At 68.8% G+C, this 18912-nt stretch overlaps 1 protein-coding gene across 2 annotated transcripts; it reads left to right on the top strand.

Moving 5' to 3' along the window:
* The first annotated feature begins 1857 nt into the window (after positions 1-1857).
* On the top strand, positions 1858-17327 carry AGAP2 (ArfGAP with GTPase domain, ankyrin repeat and PH domain 2). 2 transcript variants are annotated; one of them, XM_064401060.1, is made up of 19 exons: positions 1858-3010; positions 5033-5091; positions 5404-5491; positions 6932-7017; positions 7091-7232; positions 7311-7445; positions 8350-8471; positions 8548-8700; positions 9219-9305; positions 9383-9487; positions 9559-9703; positions 9777-9887; positions 10788-10934; positions 11199-11258; positions 11481-11632; positions 11710-11800; positions 12570-12792; positions 14809-15064; positions 16110-17327. In XM_064401060.1, exons 1-19 carry the CDS (start codon positions 1858-1860, stop codon positions 16365-16367), a joined length of 3573 nt encoding a protein of 1190 aa, XP_064257130.1. In that variant the 3' UTR covers positions 16368-17327. The 2 variants fall into 2 exon arrangements, with proteins under 2 accessions (XP_064257130.1, XP_064257131.1); XM_064401061.1 differs by lacking the exon at positions 11199-11258.
* Positions 17328-18912: the final 1585 nt, after the last annotated feature.

Here is an 18912-nt window from a genome sequence, read left to right as displayed (position 1 = left end):
GATGGGGGCAGGCATGGGGACAGGGATGGGGACAGGATGGGGACAGGGAGGGGGACAGGATGGGGACAGGCTGGGGACAGGATGGGGACAGAGAGGGGGACAGAGAGGGGGCAGGGATGGGGACAGGATGGGGACAGGGATGGGGACAGGGAGGAGGCAGGGATGGGGACAGGGATGGGGACAGGATGGGGACAGGGAGGGGGACAGGATGGGGACAGGGATGGGGACAGGGATGTTGTGGTGGCACGGTCGGACCCGCCGTGCCCCGTGTCGCCCCCCCCCGGCAGCGTGGGACATCTGAGCGAGGGGGAGGTGTGGCCCGTGCTTGGGGACAGCCGGGGGACACCGGAAGGGGACAGGGGGGCACTGGAGGGGGCAGCATTGTCCCCACGGGGTGCTGGGGGGCAGATCCCGCACCAGGACAGAGCCAGCTCCAGGGTCACAGCCCTGGGTGGCAGCAGGGACAGCTCTGGGGGTGGCCCCCCTGCCCGGAGCGGTGCGAGGCCCGGGGGACCCCGCGCGTGGGGGGCACACAGGGCCGGGACCCCCGCCCGACCTCCGGGGGGCACAGGGGGCCGAGGGTCCCACTGTGCCCCGAGCCCCGTGTGCCCCCAGGCCGGGGGGGTCACGCTGCCGTGGGGGACCCCAGTGGCCGTGATACCTGGCCCGGGTCCACGAGGGTGACACGGGAGTGACGAGGGTGACACGGGGGGTCCACGGCTGCTCCCAGCGCCATCCCCGCCGTTGCCGTGGAAACGGGATGCGCAGGGATGCTGCGCCGCTGCTAAAAATGCCAGAAAAGGGGTGGATGAGCCTGCCCCGAGCCCCGCGAAGCCCCCCGAAAACCCCCAAAGCCGCCCCCACGCCCCCTCCCCACCACGGGCCCCCTCCCCAGCCAGCGCTGCTGTCCCGGGAAGGGGAGGGAGGGGATTTGGGGGTGCGGGGGGCAGCGGGAGGGAGGGATGGATGGATGGATGGATGGATGGATGGATGGATGGATGGATGGACGGACCGGAGGTGGCGGGGGCTGTCGGGGTGCGGGGGTACCGGCAGCCCCGCAGGTGTCGGAGCCGGAGCCGGGGGCTCGGGCGGGGCGCCCGGGAGCGCTCGCGCCTGCCCGGTAGCGGCGGGGCCGCCGCCCGCCCCCGCCCCAGCCCGGCCCTGGGAGCGGCGCATGGCGGAGAGCGGCGGCCCCGGCCGCCCCCGGCCGCTCAGGGCCCCCCCCGCCGGGCCCCGGCCCCCACCCGCGCCGCCGCTGCCAAGGACGAGCCCGTCGGGGCGCTGCCGTGAGCCCCGCTCCCGGGGGGTCCCGGGCATGCCCCCCCCCGCCCCGTAACCCCCCCTCCCTCCATTTCCCCCTTCCCCGTAGCCCCCGCACCCCCTCCCCATCACCGCCCCTCTGCCCCCCCCCCCCCACCCCGCGTCCCTCACGCCCCATCTCCCCCCCCACCCCCCCGCACCTGGAATCCCCCCTTCCCTCTCCCCCGGACCCCCAGGTCCCCACAGCCCCCCTCCCCCCGCCGTGCCTCCCCCCGATCCCCCCCCGCCCCCAAAAGCTCCCGACCCCTCCCCTGCCCCCCCGCTCGGGGGTTCCCCGCGATGCCCCCCGGCCGCTGACCCGGGGCGGGGGGCGCGGCGGGGGGGTGGCCCCGCTCCCGGCGGCTGCCGGGGGGGTGCTCGTGTTTCGCGGGGGGGGCGGCGGCGGTTCCAACCCCTCCGGGGGCGGGCGAGCGGCGGAGGCTTCGGGGAGGCAGGGCCGGGGGTGGGACCGGAGCATCACCGGCACCGGCGGCCGCGGCGCCGCGCGGGGATCCAGGGGGGCCGGGGGGGCGCCCCGGGGAGGCCCTGCCCGCACCCATGAGCAGGACCACCGGCCTCCAGCGCAGGACCACCTACCTCATCTCGCTCACGCTGGTCAAGCTCGAGTCGGTGGGCGCCGCGGGGGAGGCGGAGGAGGCGGGGGGGGGGTGGCGATGGAGCCCCTGGCCCCGGGGGGGCCGCGGCTGCCCCCCGCACCCCCGAGCCCGGCCGAGCCCGGCGGCCCGAGCGGCTCTTCCAGCGGCAGGACGCGCTCCGGATAAGTACGGCCGGTCCCGGCCCCCCCCGGCCCCGACGCCCCCCGCCCCCGCTCGCCCGCCTCGCCCCCCGCCGTGCCCCCCAAACCCGACCCGGCCATGCTGCCCCCCCCCGCCCCCGGCCGTGCCCCCCAAACCCGACCCGGCGCTGTTGCCCCCCCCCGCCCCCGGCGGTGCCCCCCAAACCCGACCCGGCGCTGCTGCCCCCCCCGCCCCCCGCCGTGCCCCCCAAACCCGACCCGGCGCTGCTGCCCCCCCCCGCTGCCGGCCTTGCCCCCCAAGCCCGACCCCCGCGGGGCCAAGGGCACCTTGGAGGGGCCGGGGGAGCGGGGTCTGGCCGCCCTGGACATCCCCCAGCCCGCCGCGACCCCCCGCCGCCCGCTGCTCAGCCAGGCCACCTGGGGGGGCCCCGAGGGCCCCCCAGAGGGAAGCCGGGCCCCCCCGCCGCCCCTGGACCCCCCCACAGCCTCCCCGCACCCCTCGGCCGGCGCCCGCCGCCTCCGCCTGGCCGGCCCCAAGCCCCCCAAAGCGGGGGGCGGCGGCGGGGGGAGCCGCGGGACCCCCGAGCCCCGGGCGGGCAAAGCCCCCGGCAAAGCGGCCGGCAGCCGCCTCTCGTGGCCCGAGGGAGAGGGCAAGGGGCGCCCCAAGGCGGGGGGCAAGAGCGAGGGGCCCCCCCGGGCCCGGCTGTCCCCCAGCAAGGGCAAGAGCAAGACCCTGGACTACAGCGACCTGCAGCCGGGGGGTCTGGTGCCCGCCCCCGCCCCCGAGACCGGCCTCAAGCGGGGACGCGAGGGGGGTCGCGCCTCCACCCGCGACCGAAAGATGCTCAAGTTCATCAGCGGCATCTTCACCAAGAGCCCCGCGGCGACCCCCACCCACCCCGCGCCCCCCCTGGTCTCCCCCCGGCGCCGACCCGGCCAGTGCCGCCCCCCACAGTGAGTAGGGGCCCGCGGGAGCCCGGGGGTCGCCCCGGGCGCGGCTCGGTGTCCCCGCGCCCCTCGGTGACCTGGGCCAGGGGTAGCGGTGCCCACTGTGGCCCTGGTGTTGTGCCTCAGTTTCCCTGGCGGGCGGAGGAGGCGCCGGGACCCCCGGGGCTCGTGTGGGGCAGCGGGACCCGTCTGCTCCCCGTGGCTGAGGGGTTCGGGGGGCTGCGGGGTTTAGGGGGCAGAGGGGTATGGTGGGGCTGTGGGGTGGGGGCTGTGGGTTTCGGGGGGCTGTGGAGTTCAGGGGGGCTGCGGGGTTCGGGGAGCTGTGGGGTTCAGCACTCTGTCGGTTCAGGGGGTCTGTGGGGTTCAGGGCCCTGTCGGTTCAAGGATCTGTCAGTTCAGGGGGGCTGTGGGGTTCAGGGCTCTGTCGTTTCAGGGGGCTGTGACCCCCGGGCCGTGTTTGTGCCCTGGGGCCGTGTGAGGTCCCCGATTTGGCGGCACGCGGTGCTGGCCGTGTGGGGGGGGTCCCCATGGTGGGGATCCTGTGCCTCAGTTTCCCCACTGGGGGAACTCCACGGGGGTCAGGCGCCACCCCCCCCCTTCCGTCGTTCTGTCCCGCCATCCGTCCGTCTGTCCTCGCCTCCATCCGTGCGTCACACCCGTGCATCCTGTCCCCCATCTGTCCAGCCCCCCCGTGTCCTTCTGTCCCCCCCGGCGTCCCCCTGTCTGCCTGCACGCACCTTGGCACCGCGGGGTGCGTGGGCAGCACCTGCAGGGCCGGGGGTGGCAGCTCGGTGACAATGTGAGGGGTGACAGGCAGCGGCGTTAACCCTTTCCCGGCTGGCACACGTGGCACGGCCCCGGCTCCGTGTTGGTGGGAGCGGAGGAAACTGAGGCACAGAAAGGGGGGCACCCTCTGGCTGTGCCCGGCCTCAGGTTCCCTCTTTGCGGTGCCACCGCTGCCCAGAGGGGCTGGGGATGCCAGGTAGGAGATGTGGGGGGCACAGGGCACGCCAGGTGCTTGTGCCACGCCGTGTCCCAGTGCCACACATGCTGCGCTCTGGTGCCACCGCAGCCTTGTGCCCATCGTGTGCCATGCTGTGTCCTCATGCCATGTCCTGTCCTCGTGCCACACTGTGTCCCAGGGCCATGCCTCGTCCTCCTTGTGCCATGCCTCATCCTTGTGCCACACCATGTCCCAGTGCCACGCTGTGTCCTTGTGCCATGTCCTGTCCTCATGCCACACCGTGTCCCAGTGCCATGTCCTGTCCTTGTGCCATGTCCTGTCCATGTGCCACACCATGTCCCAGTGCCACGCTACCACGCCGTGTCCTGGCATCCATCGTGTCCCTGTGCCACACCTTGTGCTCACCCCACGCTGCATCCCCAGGCCTGGGGCTGTCGTGCACCGCTGGCATCGTGTCCTCGTGCCCATCGTGTGCTGGAGTCCGTGGTGTCCTTGTGCCACCCCACATCCTCCTGCCGTGCTGTGCCCTGGTGCCCGTCGTGTCCTCATGCCACATCCCTGTGCTACGCCGTGTCCCGGCCTGGTGGCTCCCACTGCGTCCCCATGCCACACCACGTCCTGGTGCCACTCTGTGCCCTCACGGCTGTCACCTCCTGGGATCCGTTGTGTCCTCACGCCACACCACGTCCTCGTGCCACACCACGTCCTCGTGCCACCCGCTGTCCTGGTGCCCGTCGTGGTCCCCATCGCGTCCCTGTGCCACGCCGTGCTCTCCATCCCCGTGCCCACCGTGTCCCCGTGCCCTCTGCGTACTCGTGCCTTGGCACACGACGCCTCGTGCTGCCGCGTCCCCGTCCCTGCCACGTGGCATCTCCACGTCCTGCCGCCCCCGCGGGCCCGGCGCCGTTGCTGGGTGACAGCTGGTGGCCGCCCACGCAGGAAGCGGCTGCTGCGCCGCGGGGTGGGGCGGGGGCCCCCCGGGACTGGGGCTCCTGGGGGTGCCAGCGCCTGCTGGGGCTTGCCCGGGGGTCCCTGGGCTCTGGCTCAGCCTTCTCCCTCCGCAGAGGCCTTGGTGAACAGCCAGGAGTGGACGCTGGGCCGCTCTATCCCCGAGATCCGCCTGGTGGGTGACGTGTCCCCATGTACCCGTGCCCCCATGTCCCTGTGTCCCCAAATCCCTGTGTCTCCATGTCCCCATGTCCCCCTGTTCCCATGTCCCCATGTCCCCGTGTTCCCATGTCCCTGTGTCCCCATGTCCCCATGTCCCCATATTCCCATGTCCCCGTGTCCCCATGTCCCCATGTCCCTGTGTCCCCATGTCCCCGTGTCCCCGTGTCCCCATGTCCCCGTGTCCCCTGAGGACCATGCCCCCATGTCCCCATGTCCCCGTGTCCCCGTGTCCCCAGCCATCCTGACACCCCCTCTGCCCACCCAGGGGGTCCTGGGCAGCAGCAAGAGCGGGAAGTCGGCGCTCGTCCATCGGTTCCTCACCGGCTCCTACGTGGGCTTGGAGCCCACTGAGAGTGAGTGGCCATGGCGGGGACGTGGGCATGGGGTGGGCATGACCATGGGATGGACATTACCATGGGCATGGGTTGGATGTGACCATGGGCATGGGATGGACACAGCCATGGGCATGAGATGGGCATGACCATGGGATGGGCATGACCATGGGCATGGGATGGACGTGATCATGGGCATGGGATGGGCATAGATCATGGGATGGACATTACCATGGGCATGGGTTGGATGTGACCATGGGATGGACACGACCATGGGCACAGGATGGACATGGCCATGGGATGGACATTACCATGGACATGGGATGGAGGTGACCATGGGATGGATGTGATGATGGGCATGGGATGGATGTGACCATGGTATGGACACGACCATGGTCGGGGCATGGACATGACCATGGGCATGGGATGGATGGGACTGTAGGATGGACACGATCATGGGCATGGGATGGACACAGCCATGGGCATGAGATGGGCATGACCATGGGATGGGCATGACCATGGGCATGGGATGGACATGATCATGGGCATGGGATGGACACAACCATGGACAAATCACGGGCATGGGTTCAGTGATGGAGTGTCCATGGGGATGGGGATGGAGGAAGGGACATATCCATGGAGCTGGGCATGGGATGGACATATGATGGGGCTGGGCATGACCAGGGGATGGACACGGTCATGGAATGGGCAAGGTCATGATGCTGGGCATGGACAGGTGTGGAGAGGGTGAAGGGGATGGACGTGGCCACAGAATGGGCAAGGTCATGGTGCTGGTCATGGCTGTGGGCCTTTTGGGGTCAGGGCTGCTCACACATGGTGCTGGCCATGGCTGCGGGCCTTTTGGGGTCAGGGCTGCTCACCCACGGTGCTGGTCATGGCTGTGGGCCTTTTGGGGTCAGGGCTGCTCACCCATGGTGCTGGTCATGGCTGTGGGCCTTTTAGGGTCAGTGCTGCTCACCCATGGTGCTGGTCATGGCTGTGGGCCTTTTGGGGTCAGGGCTGCTCACCCATGGTGCTGGTCATGGCTGTGGGCCTTTTGGGGTCAGGGCTGCTCACACATGGTGCTGGTCATGGCTGTGGGCCTTTTGGGGTCAGTGCTGCTCACCCACGGTGCTGGTCATGGCTGTGGGCCTTTTAGGGTCAGTGCTGCTCACCCATGGTGCTGGTCATGGCTGTGGGCCTTTTGGGGTCAGGGCTGCTCACCCATGGTGCTGGCCATGGCTGTGGGCCTTTTGGGGTCAAAGGGCTGCTCACCCATGGTGCTGGCCATGGCTGCGGGCCTTTTGGGGTCAAAGTGCTGCTCACACATGGTGCTGGTCATGGCTGTGGGCCTTTTGGGGTCAGTGCTGCTCACCCATGGTGCTGGTCACGCCCATGGGAGGTTCCATCCACGTGGGCGGAGCACACCTGCAGGGTCCCCCCTTCCCCTCCCCGCTGCAGGTGGCCAGTTCAAGCGTGAGGTGACAGTGGATGGCCAGAGCCACCTCCTGCTCATCCGGGAGGAGGCGGGCGCCCCGGATGCACAGGTACGAGGGGACCGGGGCCCGGGGGGGCCACGCTGGCCGGAGCCGAGCCCTGACCCCGCCCGTGGCCCCCCAGTTTGCCAGCTGGGCGGACGCCGTCATCTTCGTCTTCAGCCTGGAGAGCGAGAGCAGCTTCGAGGAGGTGGCGCAGCTGCACGCGCTGCTCTGCGACCTCCGCGGCACCAGCGACGTGGCCCTGGCGCTGGTGGGCACGCAGGGTGAGCCAGGGGGCACGGGGGGATCTGTGGGGGTGGCAGCAGCGCGGGGCACCCCCAGCTGAGCCCCTGGCTCCCCAGACAAGATCAGCTCGTCCAGCCCGCGGGCGGTGGAGGACGCGCACGCCCGGGCGCTCTGCGGGGACATGCGGCGCTGCCTCTACTACGAGACCTGCGCCACCTACGGCCTCAACGTGGACCGGGTCTTCACCGAGGGTGGGTGACCGTCCTCGGGGGGGTGGGAGGGGGCTGGTGACACGGGGAGGTGGGGACAGTGACCACCATGTGATGGGGACCACGGCCGGGTGGGATGGGCGTAGTGACCTGGTCAGACAGGGGTTGTGGCCAGCGTGGGAGCACGTCTGGGTCGAGGGGAGTGGCGGCCACGGGGCCATGTCCAGGTGAGACAGGGACCGCATCCAGGTGGGATGGAGGCAGTGGACAGGGTAGTGCAGAGGACCATGCCCAGGTGGGGCAGACCCTCGCCTGGGTAGGTCAGGGACCATGTCCACCCCAGGTGGGATGGGGGCAACATCCAGGTGGGATGGAGACAGTTGCCAGCGGATGGGTGGGATGGGGACAGTGTGCAGGTGGGATGAAGATGGGGATGGTGTCCAGGTGGGATGGGGACTGGACCATGTCCAGGCGGGATGGGGATGGGGACCATGTCCAGGCAGGATGACGACATTGTCTCGGTGGGATTGGGACCGTGTCCAGGTGGGATGAGGGTGGGGACCACATCCACATGGGATGGTGACAGTGTCCAGATGGGATGGGGACAGTATCCAGGTGGGATGAGGACAGTGTCCAGATGGGATGAGGATGGGGACCATGTCTAGATGGGATGGGGACAATGTCCAAGTGGGATGAGGGTGGGGACCACATCCACATGGGATGGTGACCGTGTCCAGATGGGATGGGGATCTTGTCCAGATGGGATGGAGCCAGTATCCCGGTGGGATGAGAATGGGGACAGTGTCCAGATGGGATGGGGACAGTGTCCAGGTGGGATGAGGGTGGTGCCCGTGCCCAGGTGGGATGGGGCCCGTGTCCAGGTGAGGGTACCCAGGCGGTGCCTGGGCAGGTTGGGGTCCAGCCCTCCTGACTCGGCTCCCTGCAGTGGCCCAGAAGGCCGTGGCGCTGAAGAAGCAGCAGCAGCTGATGGCGTCCTGCAAGTCCCTGCCCAGCTCCCCGAGCCACTCTGCCGCCTCCACCCCCGTGGGGGGCGTCCACCCCAGCCAGGTAACCCCCGGCCCCCCGCCCCGGCCCCCCGCCCCGGCCCCCGGGCACTGCCCAGGCTCACCCCGTGTCCCCCCAGACCAGCAACGGGGGCCACACCAGCGACTACTCGTCCTCGCTGCCCTCCACGCCCAACGTGAGCCACCGGGAGCTGCGCAGCGAGACCCCGGCCCCGCTGGGCACGCCCGGCTCGCTGCACCGCGGGGCCAAGCGCCGCACCAGCCTCTTCGCCGTGAGTGCCCGGCCGGGGTGGCACCGCGGGCACCGCGCACCTGCCATGGCGGTGGTGACACGGGGGGATGTGTTAGCCAGAGCCTCATCCTCATAGGGTGGTGGCAGCAAGGGACACATGGCAGCCCAGGTGTCCCCTGGCAGGGTGGTGGCATTGAGGGGTGTGTGGCATCTCAGTTGTCCCTTTGGCATGGTGGTGGTGGCACTGAGGGACGTGTGGGCATCTAGTGTGGCACTGAGGGACACACAGGGCACCCAGGGTGTCCCCGCCATGGGGCTTCTGATGTGTCCTCTAGCAGGATGGTGGGGACACATGGCATCCACCGTGCCCTGTGACATGGTGGTGGCACTGAGGGACACGTGGGCACCCAGGGTGTTCCCACCATGGGGCCGCAGTGGTGGGGTCTGTGGCACCCCAGTGTCCCCACCACCAGGCTCCAGCAGTGGGGGACATGTGGGCACGGCAGTGTCCCCAGCCGTGCCACGAGTGCCACCCCTGTCCCCGCCCCGTGCCCACAGACGCGCCGTGGCAGCGACTCCGAGAAGCGCAGCCTGGACAGCCGAGGCGAGGTGGCCGGCAGTGGCCGTGCCATCCCCATCAAGCAGGTGGGTGGTGGCGGTGGCAGGGGGGCGTGGCTGGGTGCCGGTGTCCCCTGTGTCCCCTCACTGCTCCCTGTCCCCAGAGCTTCCTGCTGAAGCGCAGCGGCAACTCCCTGAACAAGGAGTGGAAGAAGAAATACGTGACCCTGTCCAGCAACGGCCTCCTCTTCTACCACCCCAGCATCAACGTGAGTGTCCCCGTCCCGCCGCGGTCCCCAAGGGGCGGGAGAGCCCCGTGTCACCCCGGCTGTCCCCGCAGGACTACATCCACAGCACGCACGGCAAGGAGATGGACCTGCTCCGCACCACGGTCAAGGTGCCCGGCAAGCGCCCGCCGCGCGCCATCTCCGCCTGCGGCCCCTCGGCCAGCATCAACGGGCTGCTGCGGGAGCCCGAGCCGGGCGGTGAGCGCCAGGGCCACCGAGGGGTGGGGGACACCGCGGGGACAGCCGTGACACTGCCCCTCCCTCCTTGCAGGCGGCGTCCCCTCGGTGGGGCTGAGCCTGCCCCCCGAGCCAGGGCTGAAGGTGGTGGGCAAGGGGTCCCTGCAGCGCTGCGCCTCCGCCTCGGGCGCCAAGCTCGCCTCAGGTGGGTGACACGGCACAGCCCGGGACACGGCCACCTCCCGGGCCACCTCCCGGGCCACCTCCCGGGCCACCCATGGTGGCCTCACTGAGCAGGGTGACTCCTGAGCAGCTCAGGGACCTGGTGGCTCTGGTGGCCTTGGTGGTGCTTGGTGGCCCTGGTGGTTCTGGTGGCTCTGGAGGCCACAATAACCCTGGTGGATTTGGTGAGCCCAGTGATCTGGTGGCCCTTGCTGACCCCAGTGACCACAATAACCCTGGTGGATTTGGTGAGCTCAGGGACCTGGTGGCCCTTGCTGATCCCAGTGACCACAATAACCCTGGTGGTCCTGGTGATCCCAGGGACCAGGTGGCCCTTTGGTGGTGCTGGTGGCCACAGTGCAACTGCTGGCCCTGGTGAGCACATGGACCTGGGAGCCCCAGAAGCCACAATGAGCCTGGTGAGCCTGGTGAGCCCCGTGGCCCTGGTGACCCTCATGACAAGAGCCAAGAGGCTCTTGTGACCCCAGGGATTTTGGTAAGACCAATGAACCTGGTGGCCTTGGGGTTGGGTCCTGGTGATCCCAGTGAGACCCCAGTGAGATCAGTGACCCTGGTGAGCTCTGATGACCCCAGTACTCCCAGCACCTCTGGGAGACCCCTAACCCTTGTGACCCCAGTGCGTCCAGTGGCTTTGGTGGCCCAAGTGGACTTGGTGACCCTAATAGGCCTGACCTGGGTGGCTCTGATGGACTTGGTGACCCTGGTGGCCTCAGTGCTCCTGGTGGTCTCCCTGGTCCTCAGGAGCCTGGTGCCCCCGGTGCCCCTGGTGCCCCTGGTGCCCCTGGTGACCCCGGTGCCCCTGGTGCCCCTGGTGACCCCAGTGACTCTGGTGCCCCCAGCCCCCGCGTGTGGTGTCTTGCAGAGTCCCCGTTGTCCTTCGAGGCCGTGCCCAGCCCCGGCAGCGCGGGCAGGGACCCTCCTCCCTCGCCGCTGGTGGACAGGAAGAAGCACCGGCGGAAGAAGCTGATGACGCCGTCCAAGACCGAGGGCTCGGGTGGGCAGGCAGAAGGTGGGTGCCACAGCCATGGGTCCCCAGCCCCAGTCACCCATGGGGACAAGGCCACCATCCTCCACGGCAACGGCGCCCCAGAATTCGGGGGGATCTGGGGTGATGCTGCCCCTCACCCCCCGCCCATGCTCAGCCACGCTGTCCACGCATCCCCCTCGCTCTGCCACTGCCTGCCACCTTCTGCACCGTCCCCAGGGCTTCGTGGGCCCCCCTGACTCTGTCCCCGTTTCCTCTCTCTACTCCTGCTGCCCGGACCCTCCGCAGCCAAGCGCAAAATGTGGAAATTAAAAAGTTTTGGTAGTTTAAGAAATATTTATAAAACAGGTAACGTGGCGTGAGCGGTGCCTCCCGTGCATGTGGCTGTGCCCCCCTTGCCTGCTGCCAGCACACACCCCAGCAGGGGTGGGGACCACTGGGGAGGGGGTGGGCAGCATTTGGGTGCCAGGGGTGGATGTGGGGGGCTGGAGTGGGTGCTGGGCCAGTCCAGCCCGCCGTGGGTGCAGGACCCCCATCCCACCGCCCCCCCGGGGGTCTCTGGTCCCGCAGAGGAGGAGAACTTTGAGTTCCTGATCGTGTCCAGCACGGGGCAGACGTGGCACTTCGAGGCCGGCAGCTTCGAGGAGCGCGACGCATGGGTGCAGGCCATCGAGAGCCAGATCCTGGCCAGCCTGCAGTGCTGCGAGAGCAGCAAGAACAAGGTGGGACCTCGGCCGGGGCTGGCAGGGTGCCCGTGCCACCCCCCGTGCCCCTCTCACCGCCGTGTCCCTCCCTGCAGGCGCGCATGGACAGCCAGAGCGAGGCCGTGGCCATCCAGGCCATCCGCAACGCCCGCGGGAACTCGCTCTGCGTGGACTGCGGGGCACCCAGTGAGTCCCTGGGCACCGGGGGGCACGGGTGGGCATTGGACATGGTGGGGACATCCATTCATGGGGCAGCAGTGCCCACGGGAACTCGCTCTGCGTGGACTGCGGGGCACTCAATGAGGCTCAGGGGCACCAGGGGGCACGGGCGGGCACGGGTGGGATATGGGACATGGGACAGGTGGGGGACATCCATTCATGGGACAGCAGTGCCCATGGGAACTCGCTCTGCGTGGACTGCGGGGCACCCAGTGAGTCCCTGGGCACCGGGGACAGTGGGGGACACGGGTGGGACATGGGACAGGGGGGACATCTGTTCGTGGGACAGCAGGGGGCACGGGCCCTGCAGATCCCTGAATCCAGGTGCTTTTGCCACGGGATGAGATTGTGCCACGGGCCGTGGGCCACCTGGCAACCCTGTGGGCCATGTGATGCCACATGTGACACAGTGCCGTGGGTCACACGATGTCCTGGGTCGTGTGTTGCCATGTGCCACACGGTGCCATGGGTCACACAGTGGATGGCACAGGCCGTGGGTCACACGATGGATGGCACAGGCCACACTGTGCCATGGTCACACCATGCCAGGGTCACACAATGCCACAAGCCACACAATGCTGTGGGACATGATGCCATGGGTGCCACGAGCCACACCGTGCCGTGGCTCACTGCCACCACGTGCCATGCCATGTGTCACACCGTGTCCCACACCATGGGGACCGCAGGGGTGCCACAGCTCAGCCAGCACCCCGACCACCCCCCCGTGCCCCCGCAGACCCCACGTGGGCCAGCCTGAACCTGGGCGCCCTGATCTGCATCGAGTGCTCGGGCATCCACCGCAACCTGGGCACGCACGTGTCGCGCGTGCGCTCGCTGGACCTGGACGATTGGCCGCGGGAGCTGACCCTGGTGCTCACGGCCATCGGCAACGCCACGGCCAACAGCATCTGGGAGCAGAACCCGCGCGGCCGCTGCAAGCCCACCCACGAGTCCTCCCGGTGGGTGACCCCGCCCCGCGTGCCCCCGTCACCCCTTGTCCCCGTGCCACCGCATGGGCCTGTCCTGAGTGCCACCGTGATGGTGACCTGGTATCTTTGGTGTCACTGGATGTGCCTGTCCTCTGTGCCACCACAATGCCACCACATGTCCCTGTCCTCTGTGCCACCATGATGCCACTCTGCCACCCTTGATGCTGCCACATGTCCCTGTCCCCCATGCACCGTGATGCCATCACGTGTCCCTGTCCTCTGTGCCACTGTGATGCCACCCTGCCATCCCTGATAATGCCACAAGTTCCTGTCTCTATGCCACCACGATGCCACCCAGCCATCCTTGATGCCACCACAAGTTCCTTCATCACCATGTCCCTGTCCCCTATGCCACCGAGAATCCACCCTGCCATCCCTGATGGCAGGACAAGTTCCTGTCCTCTATGCCACCATGATGCCACCCTGCCATCCCTGATGCCACTGCACGTTCCTGTCCTCTATGCCACCATGATGCCACCCTGCCATCCCTGATGCCCTGTGTCCCCACCCCGTGTGTCACCGCTGTGCCATCCCATGGACTCTGACTCCCCTTCTCCTCACATCATTGCGGTGCCACTCCATGTCCCCAATGCCCCCCTGTCCCCAACCTCCTGTCCCTTGTGACCCCACGACCCAGCAATGCCACACTGGCACCCCTGCACTTCCTCACACCCCTGTGTGGCACCTCCCCTGTCACCCTGCTGCCACCCTCTGTCCCTGGCCCTCACGTGTCCCCCCATTTTCACTCTCCCTGTCCCTGCCATGCCACTATGTACCCCTGCCACCTTTGTGTCCCCACTGCCACACCCCTGTGTCCTCCCATCACAGCAGTGCCCCATGGCCAGGGAGGAGCAGGAATTGCATCTCTGTGTCCCCGTGGTGCCACCCTGCCGTCCCTAACACCTCGTGTCCCTGTGCCCTGGGAGGAGCAGGAATTGCAGCTCTGTGTCCCTGTGGTGGCACTTTGCCATCCCTAACACCAGTGTCCCTGTGTCCGCGTGTGCCCATGCCCTGGAAGGAACAGGAATTGCATCCCCTTGGTGCCACCCTGCTGTCCCTAACACCAGTGTCCCTGTGTCCCCATGTTCCCATGCCCTGGGAGGAGCAGGAATTGCAGCTGTATCCCCATGGTGCCACTTTGCCATCCCTAACACCCTGTGTCCCTGTGACCCTGTGTCCCTGTGTCCCTGTGTCCCCATGCCCTGGGAGGAGCAGGAATTGCATCTCTGCATCCCCGTGGTGCCACCCTGCTGTCCCTAACGCCCGTGTCCCCGTGTGCCCGTGTCCCCGTGTCCCCATGCCCAGGGAGGAGCAGGAATTGCAGCTGTATCCCCATGGTGCCACTTTGCCATCCCTAACACCCTGTGTCCCTGTGACCCTGTGTCCCTGTGTCCCTGTGTCCCCATGCCTTGGGAGAAGCAGAAATTGCATCTCTGCATCCCCGTGGTGCCACCCTGCTGTCCCTAACACCCGTGTCCCTGTGTCCCTATGTTACCATGCCTTGGGAAGGAGGAGCAGGAATTGCAGCTCTGCATCCCCGTGATGCCACCCTGCTGTCCCTAGCACCCGTGTCCCTGTGTCCCCGTGTCCCTGTGTCCCCGTGTCCCTATGCCCAAGGAGGAGCAGGAGTTGCATCTCTGCATCCCCATGGTGCCACCCTGCCATCCCTAACACCAGTGTCCCTGTGTCCCTATGTTCCTATGCCCTGGGAGGAACAGGAATTACATCTCTGCGTCCCCATGGTGCCACCCTGCCATCCCTAACACCCCATGTCCCTCTGTCCCCGTGTCCCTGTGTCCCTGTGTCCCCGTGTCCCCATGCCCTGGGAAGAGCAGGAATTGCATCTGTGCACTACCGTGGTGCCACTTTGCCATACCTAACATCCCATGTGCCCATGCCCTGGGAGGAGCAGGAACTGCATCTCTGCATCCCCATGGTGCCACCCTGCCATCCCTAACCCCCATGTCCCCGTGTCCCCGTGCCCAGGGAGGAGAGGGAGTCGTGGATCCGTGCCAAGTACGAGCAGCGGCTGTTCCTGGCGCCGCTGCCCGCGGCCGAGGCGCCGCTGGCCGAGCGGCTGCGGGGGGCCGTGGGCCAGCAGGACCTGCCCGCCGTGCTGCTGCTGCTGGCCCACAGCCACAAGGAGCAGCTCAACGTGCCCACGGCCGACGCGGAGCGGCGCACGGCGCTGCACCTGGCCTGCGACACCGCCCAGGTGGTGGTCACCCAGCTGCTGGTGTGGGTACGTGGGCACGACGCGGCGGGCAGCGCTGGGCAGGGCAGTGGTGGGTCTTGGGGGGATGTGGGGTTGTGATGGGTGCTGTGGTGTGGCCATGAGGGGGATGACATGGTGGTGGGGACCGTGACATGGGTGTGGGGGATGTGGGGTGGTCATGAGGATGTGGGGAGGCCATTGGAACCATGGGATGGTCATCAGGGGCATGGTATGGTATTCAGGGCTGGGGTGTGGTCATGGGGACCATGGGGTGGTCATGGGGATGTGGCGAGGTCATGGGGACATGGTGTGGTCATGGGGACCATGGGGTGGTCATGGGGATGTGGTGAGGTCATGGGGACCATGGGGTGGTCATCGGGGACGTGGTGTGTCCTTGAGGGATGGGGGGTGGTCAGGGGGACATGGGGTGGTCATGGGGACTGTGGTGTGGTCATGGGGATGTGGTGAGATCATGGGGACATGGGGTGGTCATTGGGACCATGGGGTGGTTATGGGAACATGGGGTGGTCTTGGGGACTGTGGTGTGGCCAGAGGACAGATGGCAGGGTCATGGGGGACTTGGGGTGGTCATGGGGACATGGGGTGGTCATGGGGACTGTGGGGTGGTCATTGGGGACCATGGGGTGGTCATCAGGGGCATGGTGTGGTCTTGAGGGGTGTGATGTGTTCTTGGGGACCATGGGGTGGTCATGGGGACATGGGGTGGTCATGGGGGACATGGGATGGTCATGGGGGATGTGGTGTGGTCATGGGGAGCCGGGGCGGTCATCAGGGTCGTGGTGTGGCCCTGAGGGACGGGGGATGGCCTTGGGAACTGTGGCATGGCCAGGAGGTGAGTGACGTGGCCATGAGGACCGTGGGGTGGCTTTGGGGGACACGCTGTGGTCATGGGGGACACGGTGCAATCCTGGGGACAACGGCATGACCATGGGGGACGTGAAGTGCCCGTGGCAATCCTGGGATGTGCCAAGACACCCTGGGGGCACACGGGGGGTGTGACCCGCCCCCGAGGGACACCCCGGCCCCGCGGGTGACGCGGCCGTGCCCGCAGTACGGGGCCGACGTGCGCGCCCGGGACGGTCACGGCCGCACCGCGCTGTTCTACGCCCGCCGCGCCGGCAGCCGCGAGTGCGCCGACATCCTGCTGCAGCACGGCTGCCCCGGCGAGGGGCCCGGCAGCCCCCCGACCCCCGGCAGCCCCCCGACCCCCGGCCCGCCCACCCCCGGCGGGCCCCCGACCCCCGGGCCCCGCCGCCGCAGCAGCTGCGCCAGCGTGGGCCCCTGCGAGCCGCGCTCCGCCCTGGTATAGCCCCGAGGGGCCCGGAGCCCCCCGAGCCCCCCGGTGCCACCCCCGGGGTCGCGCCTTGCCCACGGTTTGTACTTTTGATGCTCTATTTATTATCCTCCCCGCGTCGGGGTCTCCGCTGGTCCTGTCCCCCTCTCCGTGCCAGGGACCCCCGTGCCAGGGGGCACAGCGATGCCACTGCCACCTTCCTGTCCCCTCCGCGGGGTGTTGTGCCCCAGCGTGGGGTGGGCACAGCTGGGGCGGGGGTGCTGACCCCTGCCCGTGTCACTCCCTGCCCGTGCCGTCCCCTGTCCCTGTCACCCCCCAGTGTCCCCTGCCCACATCACCCTGTCCCACCCCCGTCCCCGTTCCCGCGTGCTGTGTCCCCCTCCCCTTGTCACCTCCCCAGCCGCGCCCCCCTCCCCAAGTCACCCTCGCCTTGCCACCCCCTCTGTCCCCCCTCCGTGTCCCTGTCCCCGTGTCCCCCCCCGGCCGTGCCCCCCGCCCTGGCACAGCCCCCGCTCGGTGGCAGGAGCAGAGCAGACCCCGACCCCCCCTCCTTTTCTACAGCAACCTTTTGTACGCCCCCTCCCCCCTTCCGTGGCCTGCCCCCGCCCCCCCCCGCCCCCCGTTTCTCGGCGTCCCTCGGGATCCCCGTTAATTTATTGCTTTGTTCAGCGATAGGATAGAGCCAGCCCCTCCCCCCGCGGGGGGGCACCGCCGGCGGGACCCCCGACCCCCTCCCGCCGGCCCCCTCCCCTCCGGGACCCCCATGAATGTAGGGGCGCCCCAGCTGTGACGCCCCCGATGCCCCGGCGGGGCCGAGCCAGGGAGCCCGGGGGGGGCCGGGGGGGCGGGAGGGGTCGGCCGGGGGGGACCCAGGCCCGGGGGTCCTGGGGGGGCCCGGGGGGGCCCGGGGGGCCGGGCCGTGTACAGCGTTTTCATCTCTCGGGTGTGACTGTAAGTACGTGACAATGTCGGACACTGGTGCTGTGACACGGCTCGTCCTTCCGGGGGACACGGGGGGGGGCAGGAGGGCACAGGGGACACGGGGGGCACGGGGGGCACGGGGACACGGGGGACACGGAGGGACATGGAGGACACTGGGGACACGGAGGACACGGGGGACACGAGGGTGCCAGGAATACAGCAGGGACAGGGGACACAGGGAGCACAGGGGACATGGAGGGCACGGGGGACGCGGGGGGAACAGGGGACATGGAGGACACCGGAGACATGGAGGACACGGGGGGCGCAGGGGGCACGGGGGACATGGAGGACACGGGGGACACGAGGGTGCCAGGAACACAGCGGGGACAGGGGACATGGAGGGCAGGGGGAATACGGGGGGACACGGGGGGCACAGGGGTGGCAGGAACGCGGGGGGGCACAGGGGACATGAAGGGCACAGGGGACACGGGGCCACAGGGGACATGGAGGGCACAGGGGACACAGCGTGTGGCACGTTAGTGGCACGGAGGGTGGGTGACACGGCGGGCTGAGGGCACGGCGGGTGAGTGACACAGTCACGCGGGGGGTGGGTGACAGTGGGGACACGCGGGGCGGGTGACACAGGTGGCACTCGGGGGTCAGTGACCCGAGGTAGGGGCACCACGGGGGAGGGGCACACAGCGACAAGGGCGGGGCAGCGCCGCAGGGGGTGTGGCTACCTGAGCTGGGGCGGGGTTTGCATAGTAATGAGATGGGCGGGGCCGGAGGGGCGGTGACCTGATGTAAACAAGGGGGCGTGGTCAACCAGCATATTGATATTCAAAAGCGCGGGACTTGATAGGTAGGGGACGGTGTTATGCAAATAAGGTGGGCGTGGCCAAACTGGCGAGTGCAGTGGGCTGTGCCTGCTATGTGGGCGGGGCTTAGTGGGGTGTGGCCATATGTGGGCGTGGCCTGAGGGACTGGGTGGAGCCAACACCGCAGGACAGCGGCGTGCGGAGATGGGGAGGGGACACGCGGGGGCTCGGGGGGGCTGTGCGGGGACAAGGAGCGGCTCAGGGACACGGGGGTGCCAACATCGGCCATCTTGTCTTGTACCGCCCCCAGCCTTGGGCAGCCCCCTCCCCCACTGTCCCCTCCTCACTGTCCCCTCCTCGTCCCCAGCCGCCCCTCCCGTCACCACCCGGGCTGTCCCCGAGGTGTCCCCTGCCACCCCCCAGCCCCGCTGTCCCTCACTGCCACCAGCTCAGAGGCGCCCGCAGCTGCAGGGCCCGTCCTTGTCCCCAGCTCACACCGTGTCCCCCTGTCCCCCTGTCCCTCTGTCCCCCTGTCCCCTGTCCCTCTGTCCCCGTGTCCCCCTGTCCCCCTGCCCTTCTGTCCCTCTGTCCTCCTCTCCCCCTGTCCCTCTGTCCCTTATCCCCCTATCCCCTGTCCCTCTGTCCCTCTGTCCTCCTCTCCCCCTGTCCCTCTGTCCCCTGTCCCTCTGTCCCCCTGTTCCCCCGTCCCTCTGTCCCTCTGTCCTCCGTCCCTCTGTCCCTCTGTCCCCTGTCCCTCTGTCCCTCTGTCCCTCTGTCCCCCTGTCCCTCTGTCCCCTGTCCCCCTGTCCCTCTGTCCCTCT

This window comes from Passer domesticus, chromosome 31 (genome assembly GCF_036417665.1).
Source record: "Passer domesticus isolate bPasDom1 chromosome 31, bPasDom1.hap1, whole genome shotgun sequence".
NCBI lineage: Eukaryota > Metazoa > Chordata > Aves > Passeriformes > Passeridae > Passer > Passer domesticus.
Note: the sequence above shows the minus strand (reverse complement) of the source record. Positions and strands in the feature narration are given on the sequence as shown.